The sequence below is a fragment of the Watersipora subatra genome, chromosome 9 (genome assembly GCF_963576615.1).
Source record: "Watersipora subatra chromosome 9, tzWatSuba1.1, whole genome shotgun sequence".
In the NCBI taxonomy this organism is placed as follows: Eukaryota; Metazoa; Bryozoa; class Gymnolaemata; order Cheilostomatida; family Watersiporidae; genus Watersipora; species Watersipora subatra.
In genome coordinates, this window is record NC_088716.1 from 50,219,081 (window position 1) to 50,245,158 (window position 26,078).

At 38.4% G+C, this 26,078-nt stretch overlaps 1 protein-coding gene across 1 annotated transcript in view; it reads left to right on the forward strand.

Moving 5' to 3' along the window:
* Window positions 1-2,428: 2,428 nt before the first annotated feature.
* The window catches only part of LOC137403522 (AT-rich interactive domain-containing protein 1B-like), a 30,083-nt gene continuing 6,433 nt past the window's right edge, over window positions 2,429-26,078 (forward strand). Inside the window, exons 1-17 of the mRNA XM_068089460.1 lie at window positions 2,429-2,781; window positions 5,819-6,486; window positions 6,798-6,926; window positions 7,053-7,131; window positions 7,912-8,087; window positions 8,213-8,783; window positions 9,113-9,307; window positions 10,766-10,920; window positions 11,182-11,412; window positions 11,671-11,875; window positions 14,279-14,439; window positions 14,523-14,716; window positions 17,362-17,550; window positions 20,358-20,641; window positions 22,409-22,627; window positions 22,849-23,017; window positions 23,747-24,343. Of these exons, the coding sequence (XP_067945561.1) occupies window positions 5,920-6,486; window positions 6,798-6,926; window positions 7,053-7,131; window positions 7,912-8,087; window positions 8,213-8,783; window positions 9,113-9,307; window positions 10,766-10,920; window positions 11,182-11,412; window positions 11,671-11,875; window positions 14,279-14,439; window positions 14,523-14,716; window positions 17,362-17,550; window positions 20,358-20,641; window positions 22,409-22,627; window positions 22,849-23,017; window positions 23,747-24,343 (4,121 nt within the window). The 5' untranslated portion in view covers window positions 2,429-2,781; window positions 5,819-5,919. The remainder of the gene's footprint in view (window positions 2,782-5,818; window positions 6,487-6,797; window positions 6,927-7,052; window positions 7,132-7,911; window positions 8,088-8,212; window positions 8,784-9,112; window positions 9,308-10,765; window positions 10,921-11,181; window positions 11,413-11,670; window positions 11,876-14,278; window positions 14,440-14,522; window positions 14,717-17,361; window positions 17,551-20,357; window positions 20,642-22,408; window positions 22,628-22,848; window positions 23,018-23,746; window positions 24,344-26,078) is intronic.

A 26,078-nucleotide genomic window follows, 5' to 3' on the forward strand; every position in this document is an offset into this window, starting at 1 on the left:
TAGTTGTTGTTTAGTTGATAGTTTAGTGATAGTTTTAGTAGTTTTAGTGATAGTTTAGTTGTTTTTTTTTGTATTTTAGTGACTTGGTCACTAAAATACAAAAAAAACAACCAACAACTTAGTCACTAAAATACAAGAAAGACAATCGCGAAAGCCACGAGTGTCAGAAATCCATTTAAAAAAGTGTAAAACTAGCAACTATCAATGCTTCCTCACAATATGACTTGAGAAAACTTTACTACTTCCTCATTACTTGAAAAATTTGTAAAACAATTGGATCCATCAATTTGAAGCCACGCTAAGAGCATATTGAAAAAGATTGCACTATGCAGGAATCAAACCTGGAAACTCAGATTTCAAACCAGGCTTACTGTCACTGCGCCACTCAACCACATTTCCACACTTGAAGAATAATTGCGCACGTACTATGTATGATGATTTCTCACGAGGCACGAAAACTGCCAGCGTACTACATGAAATTTTTTTATCAATTCTGTTCTCACCATGGTGAAGGTGATGCAAGCTAAAATCAAGAATACACCTCTACGGTTTTTAACCTCTAGCCTGGAAAAAAACACAATAGCAAAAAGTGGGTTCTTTTTGCTTGCTTTATCAAAAAACAATAAGTACGACTACATAATATAAAGAGCGACAGCCTCAAAATACTTTTCAAAATTCAGATAAAATTAAATGTCAGATGTCCCGTGTTTATGAGACACAATGGTAGAAATGATGCTTCTCTTACAGCTTACTTTGCATTATTTTGCACGTTTGGTCTTGATAGGATTTTAAAAACAGATAAAATAACCTCATAAATCAAATTTCAAGTTGAAAGTTTAATTTGTGTAACAGTTTACTTGATATATGCTCCCATCACAACAACACTTGCTATTTCTTGTCAAATTGAACTTACATACCTAGTATTGTTGAAATGTACTTGAAGTTGTCTACTCTTGATTTCCACAATTGACAACTCTAGCCAAATCTGTAAAACAATTTGTTTTGCAACAAACAAAAATTGTGGTACAAATTTTGAAACAAGATGTTTCACATTTTGTGGGATATACATAAATAGTTTTCCATTGGGCTGACCTCTAAATAATAATAATTATACTAGTACATCTCAATTGACTTGATGTCAATTTCCCTGATTCCCTTTTGAAGTAGCAGCAACTACTAAAGATAAATAACTAGTATTTTTTGAAACTATTTTTGGCCAAATTGCTTAGAGCAATGTAAAAGTGTCCCAAATGAGATAAATGCAAAAACCTCTTAGCAAAAATTTCTTTAAACGTCTTTACAAAGCAATGAGAAAACAAGTAGACTCTACTGTTCATCTATTCCATCATCTGAAATAGATTTCCTATTATAGCTCATACTGGTTTAGAACGTTCCTTAGAAAAATACTTTGTCAGTTACATAAATGAATTCAAGATGCTCAGCATAGATGCCAATTGACGCTATCGGGGTACTTTTATGTTTACCGCTAGGCGAGACTTTTATTTCCACAACTATGCTGTCAGGTCTAATATACTACGAACACAAGGTACATGATCTATTTACACTTATGACAAGCTTTTGCATTCAATGAAATGTGGAGTTAATCTACTGATCCCAGGTTCCTCATCTGCTCGGTGATAAGGGCTGCATCGTCACCGTTGAAAAGCAAAATGTAGAGTGGGATCTCAACTAGGCAGCATTGAGCATTGCGGCCTGACTGTAAGTTGATGAGCTTCCATTCTCACAATCATAAGGTTGAGAGCTGTGCCGTGAATCATACCCTACCCTTTGTATAGATAGTCAGCCAGTATGTGGAAACAAGGCCAGAAGCATAGGCTATGCGTCTGTGCAGCCAAGCCTCATGAAATTGATTCTAGCTTAGAGCTTAGTTTATACAATTTCTGCATCAGTAATTCTAGCCTTTTCAGCATAAACGAATGAATAGCGAGAGGACACGGAGTGATTGCAAAGGTTGTGGCTTACACAGCAGTTTAGTATAACAAAGCGTTGCCAATATACCAGTATTCAACTGCCTCGTTGGCTCAATAATATGTTTTCCACCGCTATCGATTAAGTGACGTCAAATACGCTGTTGAATCAATGTGCTCATAAAATTTATTTTACGTGTATTATTATTGTTTGCAAAATATAAAACAATTTAATAACATATTAAACTTAAAAAATATATTTCCTACCATAACACATATTTTAATTATTAAACTAAACACAACTAACAATTAATTCTTTAATATATGAAGGGAGGCAAATATAACAGCTTTGGTAAACGGCTTAAAACATTTTATTGGCTCAGACGCTTCACTCCGCCATATTTGTAGAAAGCCGCGAAAATGCCTATTAAATAAAAATAAACCCCGAAAAGGTTTTAATCGTAGTTACCCGCTGATTAGCCGTCTTCCGCAACATTACTTGAAATTTAAGACTGGGAATATCTTCTGAAACATGTCAAGTGTAATAAAACATATTTTTTGCGCTTTTAAACTACATCGTTAAAGCGCATGAATCGCCCTCTGCATTGCTAGTTGATCGGTATCGTACCCAACCTATGCTCTTTCTTCCACACAAGGGTTTCATTGAACGCATAGCTACTATAAGTAGTTGCTCATGTTAATTTTTTAGCTACGTAAATGGCTGGTTCTCGACTTTTGTGATCGACTACTCCTTTTTGTGTATTCTTCAATTGGTTCTGGGTGAAGAACAAGAATAGTCAATCGGTAGTACTATCTACTAGTAGCGACTCAATCGGGGCACTCCATCACACAGGTATAGAGAAATGGTTATTTGGAATACGTTGTCAACAGTTTTGCCACACGTCTTTACGTTCTAAGTTTTTGTGTCAACTGTGGCAAATTGTATAGAATAGCAATTTTTAACCTCTTTATGCAGTACTAGCGTTGGGTTAGCAACCTGTCGGCGCTATACCCTTCCATCTTTTTCGACAGAATGTCAAAACACCAAATTATTTTTATGCTTGAACCACTACAACGACTATGTCTACTACGTCTGCTTATTTAACTGATGCTTAGTTTGTTTCAATTAAATGTCAGTAGCCAGCCAGCAAGTCCTTGGTTATTGATCTCAAATCAATTCCTGGTGGTGTCCATTCTGTGATTAAAGGTTCTACTTTTACAAATTTGAAAATAATTTTAGCATTCACGATTCAACATTCTCATTGCAGAGCTGCTCAAGGAATGGGAGCATCATAAGGTAAATGTATCCAGCCACCTGCCATAATTTAATTGCGAAATCTTCATTCATGATGAAACTCGTTGTTTCACACCAATTATTGTCGCATTCAGTAATACTACATTTTATTCTTGGTGCACACAGTGAGAGTATCAGTGATTCAGTTGACGTGTGTTTTAAAGCTTTGTTTAGTCACTAAAAAAAGTTCAGATATTTCTTTTACATCACTTGTATGCTTACAAAATGATTAGTATTGAGTAATAGCTAAGCCATTGCCATCGTGCCACATTTTGATCTCCAAAACACCTTCGCCATATGTACATGCGCTTAAACCATATTCGATACGCAGATTATATAAGGCTTTGCAGGGATGATTTCCATCTCCTTTTGATGGTGTGTTCAGTACAGACTAATAGACATCGGCATATATGCACATGATGTAATCGTCTACATTGTGAAAAATAATTTATGCACTACAAAATAACTTAACTAAGCACGACTCAGGCCACAGCAATGCACATAACACGCAGTAAAACATTACAATATAGTTAGTAGTAGTAACCTAAGTCTGCGTTTAGCAGATGTTGTTACTCATTAAGTACAAGAAAGACCAAGCTACACAATTTGTTTTTAATGTATAATCGAAACTTTGACAACAAATGATTAGTGCACATTTTCAAGTACAATTTATGTAAGAAGCTTTGGGTTAAATTACATTTGTGAAACAACTATTGTACAGTGCATTTCTAACTACTTGTACTCCTCATAAGCGATCTTGCTACGTGTATAAGTGCCATTCACATTAAAACGATGATGAGAGTTAAATTTACTTGTTAAAGGTTGACTTGCAACAAAATTCACATTACAGTTATTGGGTATCAAAAGATTCACTATGTCTTAGTCTGCTGTTGTAAGTACTAAATATGTAGAAATGTGATTGCAAGCTCTTAAAAGCTAAAAAAATGAACAGTTAATCGTCGCCATTACGAGACCGCCGTAGATTGGAATCCTTTTATTTCGATGACGTACTAAATCGGATGTGGTTATTGTTTGACACGTGATGTTATCACGTGAAATAAAAAGCTAATAAAAGACTCAATATAAAACGTTTCGTATCACTAGTTTATGACAAACACTTCGGGTTTTACCGGAAAGCTTTTATCAAATGTAGTTGCTAGCTACTTTACAGTTGCGCTTTGTTGCAAGTGAACCTTTAACTAAGGTATTGCACTCTCGTTACTTGTTAAGAATTTTTAGAAATACAAGTTTTCTCGTATTCTGACAAATCATGTAAAAGTTCTTTCATCTCTTCTTTGGGTTTTAAGATTTGTTTGGCCTAAAAAATGTAAAAAATGTAAAATGCCTACTAACGATTCTTAAATAAAAACCTCATAACGGAATCAATTTTAAAGCAACCACTCTACGAGGATTCGGAATTGAAAATTCTAATTAGTATTGTATTTTGTTCCCAAGAATAATCAGCAAGCTATGATATGAACAAATAAATGTATAATCTTGCATGTTTGTCTCATCAAGAAAATTTTGTTGGTTCTTTCGCTTTTTATCAGCTGTAGTTTAGTTTAATTTTAAAGTTTTATTTTAGTTTAATTTTAAAGTTGCTTAGTTTATGGTGGTGCTTTGCTTGTGGTTTTTTGTTTTGTTGAATATCAATGAAGATTATGCACATCATCCTATTTAGTTACACAAATATGTAAATGAGTATAATTAGCTTCAACTTGGCAGCATCTAAAACATCAATCAGCTAGACGCCACAAATTCTCAGAAGCCTTCATTTTCACAGTTTTATTGTAGTATTAGTTTTCCTTGCTCTTTGGCTCAATATTCATGAAATGCCAACATCTTGTCTGTGTGTACTGGTTTTGGACCTGTTTGATTGGCTGGTTTTAGAATTTATAACCCATATTTGTGAAGCGATTGCGTTATCAATGTATTATAACTATATATTAAAACGAAAAATGCAGCGGCATTACTAAGAAAATTGTTTCCATTACCCAATGAAATATCTTCTGTATTGAACTGAACAAATGATTGCCTTACCTTGATCACTTTGAGGCGATATATAGAGGACTTAGTTGTGAAAGCAAATCTTGTCTCAAACCTTGCTATCCTTGAAACGGTCTATTGCTTTACTAGAACACGCAAATGTGTGAGAATTATTTCCAAACTTTAACCAAAATAGCCTATATTACGTTTATCAATTATTGTTGTATTCATGTCTCACTTCTGTGGGTAAATCTGGTATTCTACCAACGTATAATTTTTATTTTAACATTGATGAAAGATTCAGCCACAGGCCAATAAAAATGTAAAAATACGCAGTATATGAAATCCATTTAATATTTGGCATTGTTTTCCTGACTCTTAATTCTCATTCAATATTTTTCTGTTCATCTTTGGTTTATCTGGTAGTCAAATATCTGCAAAATCTTTTGACTTTCTCAATATCAATAGAGTAACATGTTTCTGTCTCGCCTTTTGGTCACCCAATTGTAAAATCTTTGTTGTATATAAGTACCTTTTAATAACTGCAATATCTTGATATGCTTACTGGCTACTTGATTCCTTTTTCTATGTGCTCTGTGATACATTGTAGATGACCCCCTTTGATGTGCACAGCCTGTACAGTTGGTGAAGATATGAAGTTAAGTTGCTAAAAGTCTCATTTTGGGAATCGCTGGTCTCTCTAACGAGACCATGGTAATGGAACCTACTCAACAAGTTGATGGAAGCCAAAACAAGATCGATTATCCTCAAGACATTTCTATGGAATTCCAACAGCACAATGCTCATTCGGAGAACCTTAAGGGACCACTCAAGTCGGACAATGTTGATCCGAAAAAGTTTCAGCCAAATTCAAATGGACCCGAGTCTGACCAGTTCAAATCAGTTCCGCCATCAAGGCCATTTGTGCCAGCATACGGAGACACTGGAATACAGCGCCCGACCCCTGTGTATGGTGAAGGCATGCTACCTCCTTCAGTCGAACAATCACTTTATCAACAAACCGGTGGAATGCCTACAAACAGTACATCTTTAACTGCTAACACTCCAACTCTAAACCAGCTGTTGACTCAGAACCCTGCGGCGCAACCAAAATACCCACCCGGGTATGGGGACTATACAAGCGCCAACAGTGGGTCCCCAAGCATATATGATGGCTGGAATTCAGTTAGTCAACATCAACCAACTTCTATGGCATCGAATCCTGTCAGACCCGGCATGCCCCTGCCAAATCGTCCAATGGCTGCTGCCAATTCCCAGGTAGTCTATTGCGACTGTGGGTGATTTGACCATTGTTATTGCCACCTTGTTGCTTTGTGCAGCGTACTATGTAGCCTGTTAGAAATACTCTCGCGTTATTGAATAATAAAGTGTGTGTATTCACGGCTCTGAAGAAGCATGCAAACAATGTGATTAAGCTGCCGCGTTCGTATCTCATTGTTTATATAGACGCATTAGCCAAGCGTAAAGGTGTTTCCCCAAGAATGACTTGCTATTTATATATCAGTCTTTCCTGTTGCCTTTTGTTTTGATTGACTTTCCCAAGCACTGGCTGATCTTTGCCTTTGCAGATGGCAAGCAACAATACGTATGATAGAGGTGGAGTGCACCAGGGCTACAGACACCCCAACCCTTCTTTCGGTCCTCCAGGTGCTGGCTATCCGCGCATGATGGGAGCTCCTCAGGGCTACCCACCCATGGTAAGTCATCAATGGCAATTGTCAACTTTCCACTTTTTGTGCAGTAACTTGCTCAAAGTATGATTCTTATCGTAAATATATTGTTAAATAGGTATTTCCAATATGTATCCAAATGGTTATTTATAGGATGCCAGCCAAGGTGCAAGCGGTGAGGGTTCTGAAACAGACAGCAATTTGGCACAGCAACGAATGCGGCCAATGATGGGTATGCAGTACCTTGCTGAACCTTTAAGCAATAGCTCATGAACCCTTATCATTCGTTAGCGTAGTAAAACTAATTGTTTGTAAGATGTCCCGATAATGGTTTTGTACTTGTTGACCACACGAGGGTATTGTTGATAGTTTTTAGCTATGAATGGGAAAGTGTATTAAGTGTATCTACATAGTTATTAACTTGGCAAGATTTCCTGTCTTGACTCACCTCGGTTGGCAGGCACTTGGCTGGACGGTGAATGTCTGTCAGTCAACACAGAGTAGCTGTTGGGTGGGGACTGGGCTTTCCCCAGGAATGTGCCACTTGGGAAGTGACTGCTGTAATCTCTGGAGAAGGATGCTATCTTAGGGCGGCATATCTTTGTATTGATTCATCGATCAGCCCTTGCATTGCACATGGCATCCAGCCATGCCGGTTTGGCCTGTGTGTCAGGGTGTCCGTTGTAGCCCTATCATGATTATAGGTGTATGACTATTATTGCGTAAACACAGCACTAGGGTGAATTACTCACAGTAGGAATTCCTCTGGTATTAATGTGGGTTTTTTAAGCAGCTCCCTTTTCCTCTGCATTTCTAAATGTGTGTCTCCAGCTTTTGGATTAGAATGCAGGATTGATCGAGGAATAGTTGCTCTTCTACTGAGTGGATACAGGTTGTCAGTTGAGAGATCTTGTGTGCCCAGGGCAGATGGTTATATGGATAGATACCTTCTATAATAGCTTTGCATACGCTTAAGCAACGAGCCTCAAGGGCCAAACAATGATTCTTGCAGCTACCCACCGTATGATGGGCCCTCCACGCACTCCTGGGCCGCATCTAGGAGAACAGGGTGGCCAGATGCTGCCTCCTCCCAATCAGGGCCAGGCATATCCAGGAATGTACCATTACAGCGGTCAACCTTATAGGAATGTACAAATGTCTCCTTACACTAACTATGCCAGCAACCAGGTTAGTTTTTTGTATAAGCAACAATCTGCTGGTGCTGTATCCTGCTGGTAAAAGTACTTCGCTTATGTTTGTAAACTTATGTAAATGTTAGTAAAGTAGACCTCATATACTTGTCTCGTTTTCAGATTGGTCAGCCATTAAACAGGACAGCCCAACCTGGATTTAGTCAAGTACCCGGGACTTCCCAACACCAGGTGAACGGGCCCCACAAACCGATTCCGCATTCACCTGGGGCATCTCTTAGCCAGCCTCAACCCGCTCACGCTGCCACACCTTTAAGAGGTGCTCCAGCCGCTAGTCAGCAGACCAATGTTCCTCCTTCTCCAGCCGGCTCAACCGGCCAGCCAAAGGCTCTGTCACCGTGTCCGAGTCCCTCAGTGAGGAGCATGCCACCTTCTCCTGCCACAAGTGCTCAGCTCAACTCGCCACGCCCCGGCCTTTCTCCCCACCCCGAGTCTGTTGCTTCTCCCCGCACAGACCCGACTGGCGGGAAACAGGAGTCTGTATCAACTAGTATGGCTCCGAGCTCTAGCACGTCTCATGCCAGTTCAGTCAATCAGTCAGACTCATCTCAGTCGCACATAAAGGCTGATCCTCAGTTGGCTGCAGCTCATGGCAGCCAGCAGCATATGCTGCCACCTCAGCAGATGAGAATGATGCCCACTGGGACCAACAATGCGTCAGCGCCTTCTATGGGTTCGTCTCCTCTACATTTTTTAAACAAGATGCAATCCCCTTTTAGCACCCAATAAGTATAACTTTTAGGTTTTTTGTCAAAGTTAGTTTCGGTATTTTATTAGCTATTTTAGCATTTGCTTTATTTGAAAAAAAACTTCAAAAATTATTTTCTTACGCGATTCTTACATATTCCCCCACACAGTAGTATAGCAACAAACAATTTGTCACGTGTTGTCTGTGCTTGTCTTTGGATTTTTATAAATGTCATCTTCCAGACACCCTGGGCTCTTATAGATTTTATATATCAAGTTAGCACTAATCACAGGTCTAGGACACTGTTGTTTTAGGTAACGGCATGCCTGCCTATGGACACAGGATGCCTGGACCAGGCCAGCCTTCCGGTCAGTTCATGCCCGGAACTGGCCCCTCTCAGTACCCGTCCAGTCACAGTCACCAGATGGCGTATGGCAACACTGCCCCTGTACCAGGGCCCTGGCAGCAAGCACCCATGCCAGGAGATCTTCCTCGGATGCCCAATACAGGTACGTCGTTGTAGGGAAAACTGTGTCACGTCTCTGTCGCTAGAGCTGAAGAGAAAACTGATAGTCGATTAGGAGGTAGATGGCCTTTTGTTTGCCTTGAATGGCTGTATAGATGCGGGCTTGAAGAACGGCTGGTCGACGGAGACCTGCAAGCTGATTTATGTCTGAATAAGTAGCTCATTCACATGGCTTGCAATTGGCTGAGCTAATGACTACCGCTTTGTGTGCGCACGATATACACTTAGGCTAGGATAAGCAAAACCCAGCGGTGGAGTGCCTCATACAAAGGCCACAATGCTTGCTCTAGCGTTGTTAGTCTTCGCCGTTGCTCTGTACTCTGTAAGCAAATACTTTGCCTTTGACTAGTCTGAGGTCCCTAGGTCTGACACTCTGTCTAGAGGCCTGCAATAGGCTGCGGCGGGCTTATCGAGCCAGGCTATTGACATTAGGCGTTCTATTGAAATGATAAGTTGTGGCAATGGGCAGTGTATTACTGATAGAGACTGGAGCATTAGCCGCGTACAATGCTCCAGTCTAGTGAGTGCTAGGCTAGTTGGCTCCTACTGTTCTACGCTGTATAGCCGCTGTATGGCCGTAGCAGTGGCTAATGGCATGGCTAGATTGAATAGGATGCATAGGCCATAATAAGCCCTTCATGGCTATGATAGATGCGATGGATGCTATGGCAGTTGGAATAACAACTGCTACCGTAAGCCGTCTATAAAACTTTGATCTATCCACCGCAATAGTTTGCATTCCACCTTCATAGGCTTTTCCTTTGCGTAAACTTTTGGTAACGCAGTCTTATAGAAACTTGCAGGAGCTTGGTGGCCTTTGTTTGAAGCTAGTAACTTCTAGTGTATACCTCACCATTTTCTATCTCGAAAGTAAAGGAGGGGAAAGTAGGCTTTTACAAACAGTTTAGTGGGTTTAGTGGGAATGTTACAGTTGGTTAGCATGATGAATTGTTAGCTGATGATGATAGACTTGTCAAGGGTAACTAGTACTTGGCATCGTTAGAATGAATGCTCTAGTTCATCGCACATCGCTTATGGCTATCCGTGATCTGGTGATACTCGCTGTTCCCATGCTGGTATGAAGCCACTTGACTGTCACATGACTCTAGGCAATGGCAGATGTGGTTTCTCCAAAACGCTATAATTGTCCAGGCATCACGTAACTTTTCTTGCTATTAGTTGTTGCATTCTATAAATAGAACTGTTTTGACTTATGCAGTAATATTTTTAATAACCACCCACTATTGATCTGGCACTCTATCAGTAAGCGTTATAATGCTTAGTTGACCTCGCAATGATCCTTGGTGCTAGTAATAACAATGCACGCCCATCATAATCCCAGTTGATTGCGTGACTGGGAAATACCTTTTCATCGCATTGTTGACTTGACTCGCACTCACCTCGAGTGTTGGCAGCACTCACCAACTGTCTCCCTTTTCAGGTCCCATGTACCCATTGAAGAATGATAAGGGACCCGTCTCGTCTCCTCTCTCTTCCACTCAGTCTCCGTCAGCGGCAGCATCTCCACACAGCGCAGAAAGCAACCGTCGACCTTCCTCTAGAAAATCTTCCGATGCTGGCAGCCACAAGTCGCAGGTGTTTAATAGTCTGCTAATAACTCGCTATTGTAATGTTTCACAAAGCAAAGCCTGATGTAGAAGGAATTGATGGGCAGATATTAGTGAAGTGGTGACAAGAACTTGCATTGTAAAACCTGCCATTTGACCTTAATGATTGGTGATTTATCCATTTGTTTACTACAATCTGAATAAGTAGCCTGCACAGCTACCGATTGGTGGTTTCTCGATGCATCATTTTTCTCCTACTCTTGAAGCTATCTCACTATCAACCTTTCAGAAAGCACCTGGTCCAAACACAGTACATGGTACAAGCATGGACATAGTGAACAAGCAGGTGGACATGGGTCCGCCTGAGGAAGCTCCACAGAGACGCCAGTTCTTTGAACACTTGTGTGCTTTTTACCTTGAGACCAGCAAACCACTCTCGAGCAACCCAAGCATCGGCAAGAATCCCCTTGACCTGTATAAGGTGTTCACTCTAGTCAAGGAGAAAGGAGGTTTCGTACAGGTATAGTCCACCTGCCCTTCTCTAAAGTCAGCACTGACTGTGTAAGCTCCTGAAATGCTGTCGAGGTTTGAGAGATGTGTCAAACTAATGCAATGCGAGACTGACAGATTTGAGTTCATCATTTTTACAATTACACGAGAAACACTCGCATTAAACCTGTTATATACTGCTATCTGGAGACACTAATGTTAGTGCTTGTGATCTGGTTCTATAGAGTAGAGCATGGAAAATTACTGCTACATTCTCTCTTGTTATTAGGTATGCAAGAAAAAGTTGTGGAAGCCGGTTGGTTCGGCTGTTGCAGTATCTACGGCTGCCAATGCTGCTTACACACTCAAAAAAGCTTATATGAAATTTCTTCTCAACTACGAGTGTAAGTTTGAGATGGGTGGGGCAGATCCACAATCCATCATCAACTCGGTTGAGACAAAGAAGGAACGTACCAGAAATGCGCCTTCACCAGGTAGGAGTTGGTACACAATATGCAGTTGAGCCGCTGAACTGTTCTCATATTGGTATAGATATATAAGGTTGCACATGGGAGGCTCGCAACTCCCAATTTTTATCGCATAAATTGTAGAAGGAAATTGCGCTCAGTGTCGGCCTCGAACTATGTTCGCTGAATGTATCATCAACATTAAGTCATCACATCTTCATGTGATCCTTTGTTTTTATAAATGTAGTGGCGTATGTATAAACCTTGACTCCTTCGGTATTGCTACCTCAATCTGATCAATCGGATTAAGTAATGTAGATATCAGCTGACGCATCTACAACAGCTGTTGACAATAAATTCACTCTTTAGTTTATATTTAAAGAGGAAAATTTTTGATATCGGAAAAAGTTTGCAAAATCAGATTCAATAAATTTCTATGAATCTATATACAGTATCGATATCTCTATAGAAGAAAGTCTACATAACACAATAAGCATAGCACAATAAGCAAACGCTGAAATTATTTTGCTGATTGTTAGTGTGATTGAATTTGTTTTTGAACTTTTAAGTAACTCGTGCATTATTGCTTCTGACCCATTATAAGCTTCTCCTATATTGAATAGAGTTGAAGCCCTCGAAAAATGAATCGGAAGGTTTTGGGTTGCGCTTCACTATTAACTCTTTCGCTATGGAATTTTCTGTTCGCTCTGACGGAATTAATTCATGCTAAAAAATTTTTTTTGCTGATGTATACTCACTATTGTTGCTCTAAAAGCTGGACTTACTGCCACAGAGCTTTAATCTAAAGCTTATGGAATCAGCAGAAAATTCTGCACAAGAATTGATACATTTGCCAAACAAAAGCCCTTTTTCAATGTTTTTGTTAGTTTAGAAAAACTGGCTGCAAAAGAAAATACTATCAATTTCACAGTTTGATTGAAACATCGCCCCCACTCTCTAATATCAAAAATACAGTTATATATTATATAAATATATTGTATATATAATATATTTATCAGAAATATCTGGGGTCCCATGTTGAAAAATTGCGCTAGCCAAAATATGTTTAGGTCACTGTTTACAATTTTTCTTTTCATCCATCAAAAACTGAAAATTAAAAAAATTGGAAGCCGCGATATTGTGCTGTGCATTAAGAAAACTTACTAGTTAGTTAATTTTTGGCTAAGTGATAATCCAATATCTTAAATGTATCGTAGGAAAATTTTGGGTAGACCTATTAACTCGGTGATCCGTGATGCATGTTTTTGTATAGGTACTAAGGTCAGCTGTTATACAGTGGACCCTCGTCATGCGGTTTTAATTTGTACCAGTTTTGGCATCGTAAGGCGAAGATTTCGTAGAGTGCTGTGTATAGAAACCCATAGTAATATCTAATGCAACGCCACCCTGGTAAAAATCTTTAAAATTTCATTCATTTACTGTACATATTAAATAATATATATATTTATAATAATATAATATTTATAATAATAATTTATATATAATATATATATATTTTATATACATGCTGTACATATTAAAAATTAGTAATAAAATAATATTGTAACCTTAGTAACTATAGTTACCTACAGTAACTTTAGTGTATTTAGTGGTTATGATATGCAATAAAATGCAACATTACCATGTACTATGCGCAGTATGTACCGTGGGAGTTCCTACCTTCGAGGCAGGCGTAATAACATAAACGTTGAATTTAACTTAATTGAGCTTAGCTAACTAAAAGCACATACTTTAAGCTAAGTTTTAGTATGTATTTTTAACTATTTTACTGAACTTCAACATTTTCATCACTAAAATTTTATCACCTCTCTGTTTCCGTTCTTGTTTTCACATTAACTAATAACTCTAAACTAAGCTAGATCGAGCATCGTCTCTCTTTTATTCATTGTTCGAGGGATTTTGGTGCAAATCATATCGGCATATTTTTTATTCCGACGTAATCAGCACACCGACTGTTAAATTTGAATTTTAAGATAAATTTCTGTTGATTTTATATGATGAAAAATATTTCGTATGGTGAAAAATATTTCGTATGGTGAAAAATATTTCGTATGGTGAAAAATATTTCGTATGGTGAAAAATATTTCGTATGGTGAAAAATATTTCGTATGGTGAAAAATATTTCATATGGAGATGGCGAAAAATATGCTTGTTCTACATCGCAGGGCGAAAAGATCGTATTACAGGGTCATCGTAACCCGAGGGCACACTGTAAAAAGCTTTCCATAGCGAAAGAGTTAACCATACTGATTTGTCACTAGCATGAGCACTCAGTCAATAGACATTGACCAGAGAAATTAGGATTTACAGCCAAATTCTAAATGGTGATAGAATAGAGCAGACAACTCTTTCAAAGAAATTCATTACGTGTTGATGGTAATGTGTATGCATGCTTTTGTATTCCTACAGCTGGTTCTGGGAACTCTCAAGATGCCCACCTAAGGGCTTACCCGGAGTACCCTGTGGGACCGAGTGGCCCGTCATCCCAGGTGCACCCAGCACACATGGCTGGTGGGCCTATGAGACCGGGACAATATCATCATGATCCAAATCTGCCACCGCATCAGCAGGTATTCATTATTTCTCAAGTCTATTCAGGTATGCCATTCGATAATGCTTGTTGGCTGCTGACACAGTCTTGTATTTCTCGCAGCACGGCTATATGAACTATAATAACATGCCTGGAGCTCCACCTCCAGGGTTACCAAATGGGCACCACCCGATGCCTCCACACCAGCCAAGTTCCTTAGGGTCAGAGGAGCAAGGTCCTTCACAGACAGACCCCGGTTCTGACCCGTACCATCAGCAGATGCCTGGTGGTCAATATAGTAGTCAGCATCAAATGAGGTAAATTTTCAAAGTTCTGCTCACATGAATAGCCTAAACCCTTGTCATTTGCCTCCTTAAACCGCTGCAGGTTACACACCCTTCACCGCGTTGATGCAACCGACCACGTTACAAGCAACACTACGAGCTAGCGGTTTCAGCGTGATGAATAATTAGATTATTTAAATAGTTTACAGCGAACCTGTTGGACTTGTAAAATACTTTTAGCACAAACGATTGTTTTGGCATCCGTTAATTCGAGTTTATGTTTCAAATAAAGGCAGTTTATAAAGCTATAACCGTTGTAAGCAGGTATATTCACTGTCTATTAGGTGTTATCGCTGCTACCACTAATCTGTAATGATTGTTGTTAACTCAACTTAAGCACGGATTAATGACTAGATTATGTTTAGGAACTTCTCCGTAAACTTACCCAATGTGTAAAAAAATATAGTTAATTGGACAATCATTCTGAGCAGATAAAATCTTTTTAATTTCTTTAAAAAAAACTGAGTATTGAATTACATTTTCTCTTCATAGATACCGTAAATCTAATAGTAATAATACTTTATAATAAACTCAATTATTATTGCATACTTTAGTTATTCTCACATTGTGGCAAATTATCAAATGTAAGCATTGCAATTATCTTTCAAGTGAGTGTTGATGGCAGGATTGGCCGATTAACATCAAATGATTTAAATCATCTTAAAAATTTTTTTTGAGGATTTTTTTGATTTTTTCATGTCAAAGACTGATTTAAATCATCCTAAAATATCATGTCTTATTTTTTTTTCAGAACTTTTCCATCTCAAAGGCTGACCAAAAAGTGGGACTTATAGGGGGTGTAGTGTGAATTTAAACTGCACAACTTGGTCAAAATTACAATAAAAACAACATTTAATAAATTAAAGGGATGCAAAGTCGTTTTGTAATGTTACTAATTTTTTCATGTGCTACACTTCAATGAAATAATATTATATTAGCATAAAAAAGCATATTAGCATTCATAGGTTATGAAAAAAGCTAATAATAGTAAATAGATGTTTTCAAAAAAAATCTGATTTAAATAAAAAAAATCCGATGTAAATAAAAAAATCCAATTTAAAAAAAATCATGAATTTTCCCAACCCTGGTTGATGGTATTGTAGTTGCTATGTTACTAATTTAGTACATATTATTTCGAGTAGTTGGCATATTTTATTTGTGCGGATATATGGTGAGGATACTAGCGTTTTTATACTCGTTGAAAGCTAAGCAAAGCATTTGCACTATAGTAGTTTGTACCAACCGTTGTTGGTACAAACTATGTTATGGTAGTCTTGCACTAGTTATACAACAGTTCTCACTTTTTTATGTTTAGGTTTACACAAGAGTTACTCTACTGAGCAGTTTAATTACAGTTTTAGATGATGTATATAATAAATGTAATATGTTAATATATTGTAGCAAACACAATATATTTTTTACAATCGTGGCTGCTACCTCCAATCAAATGTATTACTCAGCTATAACTGTTGCACAGTTTTCAAGCTATTCTCTAGCTAGTTCAGGTACTGTACAAACTGCTCTGTTGTTACTACTGTAAAAATAGAGTTTACCTCCGGTAAAATGGCTTTCATAAGTTTAAAACATTTTTTTTTCATAAGCAACAGAAGATTTGATGTCGATTGCATGAAAGTGCACTTTTCTATGGTGCGGATACGGATGAAAAGTTTTGTTTGTATTCATAAAGAATAAAACCGAGTGTACAACTCCAAAGTTACTTGAAGTGCTATTTGTCTAGTTGTTACACAATAAATTTATATATGCATTTAGCTTGAAGCAATTCAAAAGTATAATGGGCACATATTAAAAAATAAATTTTTTTGAGATTGTTGCCTTAACCCTTTCACTGCCAACCATGTACAAATTCGGCTATCGGCCAAGTGCCAGCCATTTTACCGAATATTGCCGATATTGCTTCATGATATGTATACAATATTTTTTCAATTTCAAACTCTTTCTAGAACGTTTTTGTAACATATTTTACTTTGCCAACATTGCATGCAAATTGCATGCATCTGCTATGCAAAAAATTCAATGTATCTATACTTTGTGCGATGATTAAGATATTTGAAGCGATGGCTACGAAGCTAAAACGATCCTCCACAATGTTCCCTTACTCTTACAAAATTATCACTCTCACCACTATCAGAGACGCTTTTGCTATTTTAATTATCTGTATATTCACGAAAATCTTAATCTGAATTGGTTATAACATCATCAACATAAGTAATTACCTGTTTTCTGACTCGCGCGGTACTTAGCAAAACTTACACAAAAATTGGATGGCATTAGTTTATATTTTTGTATTTCTTACAATACAAGTTGACTGCTCAATAAACACATTCAAGATTGCTCACAAAAGTTTTTTGTATGTAAAAAATCTTACCTTTGAACGTTACAGAACATTTCAATACATGCGTTACATTCCTCCAAAGTTTAAAAAATAGAGAGCGCAGTTGAATTTCGTTGCGCAGTACGCTGCGTTTGTACTTGCGAACTGCTATTCAATGCTTTAGTCTTTGTTGCAATGCTCAGCATTCTGATATTCCCATTGAAATATTTCACATGATGTGCGACAGATCTCAACAGTTTTTACCGTGGTATTACGATTACTACAGTGCTCCTGGCTACCAGCCTCGGCATCCCTACTATGGATCTAGAATGCCGCCACCTGGTGCACAACGACCTCCATTTCATCAGCCGCAACCATCTGGTCCACAACAGCCTGCCGGCCCAACTGGCTCTCAGATGCGGATGCCCCAGCCACACCAATCAGGATATCCTCCCGTGTACAGGGAACCTAGCAAGTAAGGGCTAGTTAGTTGACATTTAAATCTATTGCCTGCGAATTTGAAGTCATGATATGTGTCTCACTGCGACTGTACTTTGGTCAGCATTGTGTCATTTCATCTTACTTACAATTCGTTTAGTATTTGTTCTAGGCAGCCTAAAAATAAAGATTTATTTATACCTCAATGAAATCGTTATTGGGAAAAGAGAGTGATGGGCTGAAATTGCTGTCAATTCTTGCCAAATTCCTCCAAGTGAAGCTAAAGTGATTGACAGCTTCTTTGTGCCACAATTTTGGTACAATAAATGGTTTCTAATGAAATTTTTCAGGGCTTCACATTAATAGATGAACTTTAAAAGCTCACTCACGACCATTAAACCTAAGATAATTTTAGCCACACGTTTTGCTATTTCTGGGTTGAGGCTGTGCTCAATTGTGACCCTTTTCTTCTACACGATATGAGCATTAATAGAATTCTTAAGCAGCAACTGTTGTTTGGAGAAAACAGTATTTATTCAAATTGAAATAGAAAATTGAATAGAAACTGGTAGGTTTAACTGACTTCATGAAATTTGACCTTCCTGGCAGCCCAGCCCTGTATTTAACGGAGTTCGCATCTGTTTTGATAGAAAAATACAAATGAGAATCAAGCTAGACTCCTCGTTCGCTGCCGTAATTCTCATGAGTTTAAATCCCGTCATTTTGTAATATTTTAATATTTCAGCAACATTTTCAACTTTCAGTAGATTTTTACATGATCTCTACCCAAGTTGGTCAGGAAACAGAAATTCTCTATGTTTTCTATTGTACTGCTACCGGTTCTCCCAAATGTAATAGTTTTTAAAACCATTTATTAATCATTGTAGGTTCTTTATCATATTGGTAGTCGGGTGTCGTCATCTAGTTGTTGGTTAGAAATATCTGCATTGAGATTGCACCATTTGCTGTGAGAGATTAAAGCAAGCTGTGCGAATCTGCACTCAACAGTGCTGAATAACTTCAGCTCATTCTCTAAGAATATCTCTTACCAGACGCTATAATCAGCAGCCATAAGCTTTTGCTGGAACTGCTATAAATTAACACCTATTATCTGCTTTCTCTATACCACGGCTTTCTCTATATATTTCACTCAAAATTTTAGTAGATTTTATTAATATAGTATAGAGAGTATATATGTTTTTCTATTATTTGTGATTGCTTCTGATGTTTGAGGTGATCTGACTACCAGGATGTTTCAAGATTAAAATCGATAAAACTTGATCGTGATTATAATGCTTAGAAGAAAAATACGGGAAAAATTACGCCACTCATTGCTATAGTTGATATCAGCTGTTGCGTTCAAGTTGAAGCATTTTTGCGGCTCTATTCCGGTGTTCTTTGCAACTATGGAAGTCATAATGGCATTTTCGGATCTGGTTCTCAGCGTTTTTATCACAGTCAAATTTTGTAAATTTTAATCTTGAAACATACTGGCAGTCAGATCACCTCAAACATAAAAAACAATCACAAATGATAGAAAAATACCGACACTTTCTGATAAAATCTGCTAAAGCTTTATGCAGGTTCATCCTTAAGGAAGCATTAAGCATCCTTAAGTCATTATCTTTATATGTTATCTTTGTACTGTCGCTGGTTTCAAGAATTTCAAGATACAAAAACCCATCATCTAGTCAAATGATTTGACAACTCCAACATAGCACTTGATGAGTCAACTATACCCGTTTCGTTTAGAGTGATTGAAACAGTTTTCAAAGACTGAAGTTGAATGTATAAGAACTTCGACTATAAATGTCCTTCACTTTTGCAAATTTTAACTTAAGGCTTGTGATAGACCATCTAGTCGCTATTCAAATCTACCTAACTTTGAACACATCTGAAGACATGCGTGATATCCTTGGTTTGCTGCTGTCCCAGAGAGTTCCAAATAGAGTGACACTCGTGTCAATGCTCGACTAAGCAAAGCGTTCTGTCGCCTCCTAACTAAAGGGCTCCTTCCAACACTATCTCTTCTGTGTATTTTCAGCTAAACGTTATCTAAAATTGCTATATAGCATGACTTAGGCTGGAACATCATTTTTACTGTTGAACATTAAAACCACTCGCTATTTTATTTTTCTACTCCAGTCTTTTCTGGAATAGGTCATTCAGTGAACCATAGTTGCTACTCATGAAGCTGTTAATGTGTGTCTAGCTTTGCAGCAGGTTTCACTTTCTGAAATAATATGGTCACTTTCGTCTTGCCTAGGAATAAATCTTATCTAAACCCTTTGTTTTTGAAATCTAAACATCCTAGGAGCTGCTTCAGTGAAATTTCCTTTAATTTTTATGATTCAACTGTTATGCTGACAACTACTGCACATCATACGTAGGCGAAAGGTATGCTTTCAGGGTTGTCATCAAAGGTGGATTTTCCCAAAAAAATTTAAAGGAAAAATATTATCAACGTTTTAACAAGTTTAATCACAATGGCAGCATTTTTTGTTTTGATTAACCTGAGTAATTGTTATTTACAATATTTTATTAATCTTTCTTATACAAATGGCTAGGAAAAGAAAGATCTTGATATGGATTTTGCTCTTAATATTGGAGTTGTGCCCTTGATATTGGAGTTATGCCCTTGATATTGGAGTTGTGCCCTTGATATTGGAGTTGTGCCCTTGTTATATATAGAGCAACGCTGAGTCATGTAAAATAATATTCTGGCAGACCAGTAGGGATGTCATGGATTTTCACACCTTCACTCATGAGAAAAAAGTTTTTGTGAAGTTACATATTTTGTGGACAGTTTTTCAGCTTCTTTATATTTGTATCTGTTGTTGGCAGTTATCCGAATAACCAATCAGGATTAGGGCCTCCCAGCTCAACCAATACCGGCGGATTCCCTAGCATGGGTAGCCAGCCTAACATGGCGGGCGGAGCCGGCCCATCCGCATTTCCTTCAAGCTCAATTGCCGGTGCCAACCAATCACAGATCTCAGCCACTGCCAACCACAATATGACGCATGCAAGCCCGGCAACACCCATGGCTCGCTATTCTCACCGCGGCTTTCAGACGCAAACTCGCGGAGCCCTGAGTGCGATGCTGTCCAACTCTAACTCAACACCAGGTCAGTCTTGGACTGCCTCATTCGTACTTGTATGCTCCTCACTCGACTAATTGAGCCTTTTTATGCTGTCTTTAACGAATCTGCTGCCTCAATGTTTGTCGCAAGTTCTGTATCATTTAGGATTGGATAGCGCTCTATCCTTAACTGATTCGCTGATGTACAGCAGCGGCACATCCCTCTTGTCAGTCTTGGAGATGCCGCCACCTAGAATGCCATTTGCAGAGCATTTGCGGCTGGGCAGTCAGAATGGTAACACCTGCCTCCTGGTGTCAATGTTGTCTCTCTAGCTCGCCCGAGTGCTCATAGATGATTGGCCCTTGCGTGGACTCTAATTGACTGGCATGGCCGACTGCTCTGCCATGCCACTTTTCCTAACGTCACTTTGGTTTTATCTCGGTTGTGTGGCTTTCTGATTATTTCTTTCTGTGACACGGTGGTGTTTTAGCCTGCTTTCTCCATCCTTTAGTCTAGCACTTCTTGGGGAGATATGAGTGGTCCCGCTGGCATTATTTTTATAGCATGGCTAGAGATTTAGAGTTTAGTCTTTGATTTGTAAGTAGCGATGATACACTCGCTAGATATTCATCTCTTTGTATACAGCTGACACGCAGTCAATCTAGCTTTATCTTTATCATAGTCTCAAGCTCGATCATACTTTTGCTTTTGGGTCACAAGAAGAACTGCTGAACCATGAATAAGAAAAATGATTTTATTACTCCATATCTTCATCAATAAGTAACAACATCGAGTATAATGACAAATCAGGATGTTTCATCACTTCGATCCTTTGATTGGTCATCTCAAGATCCTCGTTGCATGCACAATAAAATTTCTGTATCTTTAAGCTAGTTATTGGAAATCATCTTCATTTGATAACTAGATGTCTCGACATTCTTTTAAAGAAAAAACTTCATGTTTTGTTTAAATCATAAGAGCCTGAATTTCTTGGATTTATTACTGTCATTTAGCACGGTAAGTAGACCAGGAATATAAACTGTTGGTGGTGTCTAGGTACGTTAATTCATGTTCTGAAGGGAGCTATGTATAACAGAGTACAGATTGAAGATGTAAAATTGGAGTATAGCGAGTGCCCATTTAAAAGAATTGAATTTTTTCGCGCCATTTGTATAACCGAGCTGGCCGATCCTTTTGGTAGACTTCTCAATGAAGGTTGTGACCAGCAATTTGTGTGACACCGGCTGAGCTTGGCATTTGTAGTCGTACAGTAACCTTGACCTTGCACCAATGATCCCCACCCCACCTACTAACAGTATAGGCTGAAGCACACTGGACACAAAGGGAGAAGTTTCGTTAACTGCAAAAGCTAGTCAAATTATTTCACTCCCACTACAAGCATAGAATTGTGGCATGATTTTTTGAGACGTGATATTTAGATACACGAAACCGCATAGCCTTGCGTAGCTTCAAGGTTAATTATCAGATGTTAAATAATGAAATGGAAAGTGGAAGCTCATCATGACTGCGTGAATAGTTAATAAGCCAATCACGCTTGAGGGATGCTTCCATTCTTGTTCCATATATATTTTTTCACAACACCAACGTCCATAAATATTTGTAATCTTTCTCCGGTGTACTTCAGCTTAATCTTGAGATTTTCTAGTCATTGTTCGTCTTGTAAGCCTTGAACTTGAGACCATTTCGTTCATTCATTTGGCAAAATTTTGGTACAGGTTGCCTCTTCCAGTCCTGGTCTGGAATGTGCCTGCATTGTTCATTAATATTTATCATGCATACTGCTCGCTACAGAGGCCCGTGGAGTTCATGGACAACATTGGAGACAGCGACCACCGATGCCTCCTCCCGGTTACTCCGGAAGTCCGGCAATGGAATCTATGTCACGAAGGCAGTTGTCAATGCCGAGGCAGCCAGCGGCTCCTAAAAAGGAAGTTGTCTTTCCACCTGGTAGTGTGGAAGCCACACAGATTAACAAGATGCCACGCCGACTGTTACACAGTAAACACATAGGTAAGCTAAATGCTCTATCTCGTGAGTTTCCTTTTTTACTAGTATAAACGATTTACTTGTATAATAATAGTTTTCTACCTGATAATACGGGCAAGTATTCTCGCTCTCTGTAGTTTCTAACCGTAGTTGGAGTCGGATTGTTCGAATAGATGTTAGAATAATATATTCTATATTCTTATGATGTATCAACGTACATGAGTACATGGTTTGCTTTTACCTAGGTAAAGTGGACACCGCAAGGTTGATAATGTGCCTACGCTCTGGCTTACTGTGCGAGTCAGTTTGGGCTCTCGACTCCATCACAATCTACCTGCAGGATGAAAGTACAAGCCTCGCTTTCAGCCTCGGGAAGGTTCCTGCGCTTTTTGACGCAGTCATTGCTCATTATAAGTAAGAAGTCTAATGTTTGTGTATGTCTATTGGCACTTTAATTGATGTGGCTGGTGTTTCCTGTTTGTTTCTGTTGTCTGACAGTGCAAGTTGCTTATAGCTTTGTGACAACTGTTTCAACGAAACAGTTCGTATTAGTTTGCAAAAACTACAAACATCTATTGCATACATATACCATTCATCTGATGTTGTTGCTGTGGTTAAACATTCTAATTGTATTTTTACTGAATTCAACAGACTTAGTTGAATAACATTATGTGCATTGTGTGGATTGCGTGGTAATTATGCTTTCCAGCGATGCCATTATGAAGTTAATATTAGTTTTAGTGAATCTTCATTCCGGTGATTGCCTAAAAAATGGCAACGCTTGCATGTTCCGTGGGTGTTACACTCAATGCTTCGAGTGCACTATATCTGCTGCTAACCTTTCTTGAAAATAAAGACAAAAGGCTCGTAGTTTTGAAGCATGCTAACCAGTCGTGCTCAGTGTTCCAAACATTCTAGAATAAATCTTATGAATGTTCTGTTAGGACTGTTTCAATTTATTATATCTCAGCCAGTTATATATGTTGAAACTGTTTACTACAGTTACGAGTACGATTGGAAGTTTCATACTCTTAGGGTTAAAGCATTAACAGGCTGACTCGTGTTCTCTTGTTCACATCTGGTTTGTGGTTTTCTTAGTAAATATGCTACAATTGATAGTACAATTGTTTTCCTGGTTTTTAGACAATCGCTGGCGCAGCTGTTTGCGGAATTGGCCGACTTAACAGGCAACAGCAATGTAGAAGCAACTAGTCCTTCAGAGAAAGCGCAAGAAACAGAGGTACCTGAGCCACCGTCCGTTGTATTAGATGGGACCAACTACTCATGGTTCGCTAGAAATGGTTTGAAAGTGATAACAGATTCAGAGCCCAAAAATGAGCAGCTTATCCCAACACCTTCCATGTACAGCCAGAAACCTTACACGAGCCAAAGGGTCAACCACTGTTACGTCGCCACACACGAGTCAGGTGATGATCGCAGGTTGTACACAAAACATTTTGCATGCAGTATTGCACGAGACAAGAACCATAACTCTCCAACAATTAATCATCCCAATGAGGAAGAACACAGGACAAACATAGCATCAAGTAGTTTAGGAGTTAAGGAGGAATATTCTGCTTGTAATGGTTGCGCTTCTCTCGACCCGAAGGCAAAGCTGCCAGATGAGGCCGATCAAACTGACCGGGTAGCTTTACAAAGTCGCATAGACAAAAAGATGAACGAAAGTGCCGAGGACCTCAAAACTCTCGAGGAGAAGCTCAGTCACTCTCGGAAAAGAAGGTGAGTTTATATTTCTAATTTGCAGTTTTATGTATTGTATGTGAACGTCTGCAATTATCACTTTGCCGCTGGATACGTAGCGTTGTGAATCAGCATTTACTTCTAATAGCAAAGTTGTGATGATGTGGAATCACTTTCATCTTTTGAAGCACGAGAAACTGTATCGAGTAAAAAGGGTTTAAATCCGCAGTCCGATGACCGACTGTTTGGAGTAGTCTCGAAAATTTTTACTACAATTCAAACATAGTCACCTAATTTTAAGGATGAACTTACACAATATTGTAATAGATTTTATCAGAAAATATCAGTATTTTTCTATCATTTGTGATTGTGATGTTTGAGGTGATCTGACTGCCGAGATGTTTCAAGATTAAAATGCTTCGATCAAGCGAAAGTGTGATTATGACATGACATCTATAGTCGCAAAAAGACGGTTAGAATAGAGATACATAACGCTGCAATTTGCATGCAATAGCCGATATCAGTTATAGCAATGATAACAACTAGTCATGTCATTTTGCATGTATTGCTCTTCTGAGCATTTTAACCGCGATCAAGTTTTGGCGATTTTATGTAATCTTGAAACATCCTGACAGTCAGATCACCTCAAGCATAAAAAACAATCGCAAATAATAGGAAAATAATGTTTTTTGAAATTGTCGTGAAAGTTCATCATTAAGCTACAGTATCTCTCAAGCATGTTTACATCTGTTCCATGGCAGATGTTTGAAATGAAATTGTCACCACTATATTATACATGCTCAAGGGATAAAGTTTCAAGTCGCTTGTTGAGTTTGTTTTTATTGCATTTTGACCTCATTAGAGTTGAATATTGTTAGAATTGTCTTTGTAGTTGCCCAGTAGTATTGTTTTAAAAAGTTGTACTAGTGTCTGCTTCCCTCGGGACACTTCGTATTAGATATGTAATATAATATTTTTCCTTGGGAAAAGAATTTGTACAAAGTTTGCATACATTTGTTATGTCATTGTGAAACAAGATCAAACGCCGAACTTGAAAGTGAAGCAGCTTTTTAGCTATCATGTGGGCAAAAATTTTCACAGCCAAAGACAGTGATAAGCCACTCCAAAACTACTGCATATGGACAAGTTATTAGCGCTGAGCATAACTTTCTCGCCTTTTGCTTTTGTGCATTGGTACAGAATGTATTCTTTCATTAGTAAACAATCCTGAAAGGATAACTTTCATTGTTTGAGAGTTGTCTCCTAAGAGAGTAAAAGTAGTGGCTGATAACTCCTCAACATGCAGTGGCAATACCAATTAGCTCAACCGAATACCATCCTTTTCCAAGTGAAAAAGTTGTATGTGTTACTATTGCTAAATCCTTTGAAAAGCTTCAGTCCTCAAGTGGCTCTTGGAATATGCGTAAACATAAAACCATCTTTTTAAAAATGAACTATGTGTCCATTTTTGCACAGCTGCATTGCAATCACAAGTGTTTTTGTCTAGTTGGGCTTTAATCAGTAGTTTGAAACTTATCAGCATTACAACTTTTAATGGCAACTCACCAATAGTTCATTAGGATTGTTTGATGTCTATGCCGGTTCTGACTACATGACTAAAGCTGAGTTCCTGTATCTGATTTAGTATAGAAAATCAGGTACGCTGACAATTTCCAATGGATTGTATTTTATTTGGATTTGAAACATAGGTGGCTGTATTTTGGTCTGTAAGTGCGTTTGGAGTGTATGATACCTTCCTTCACTGTTTGAAGGA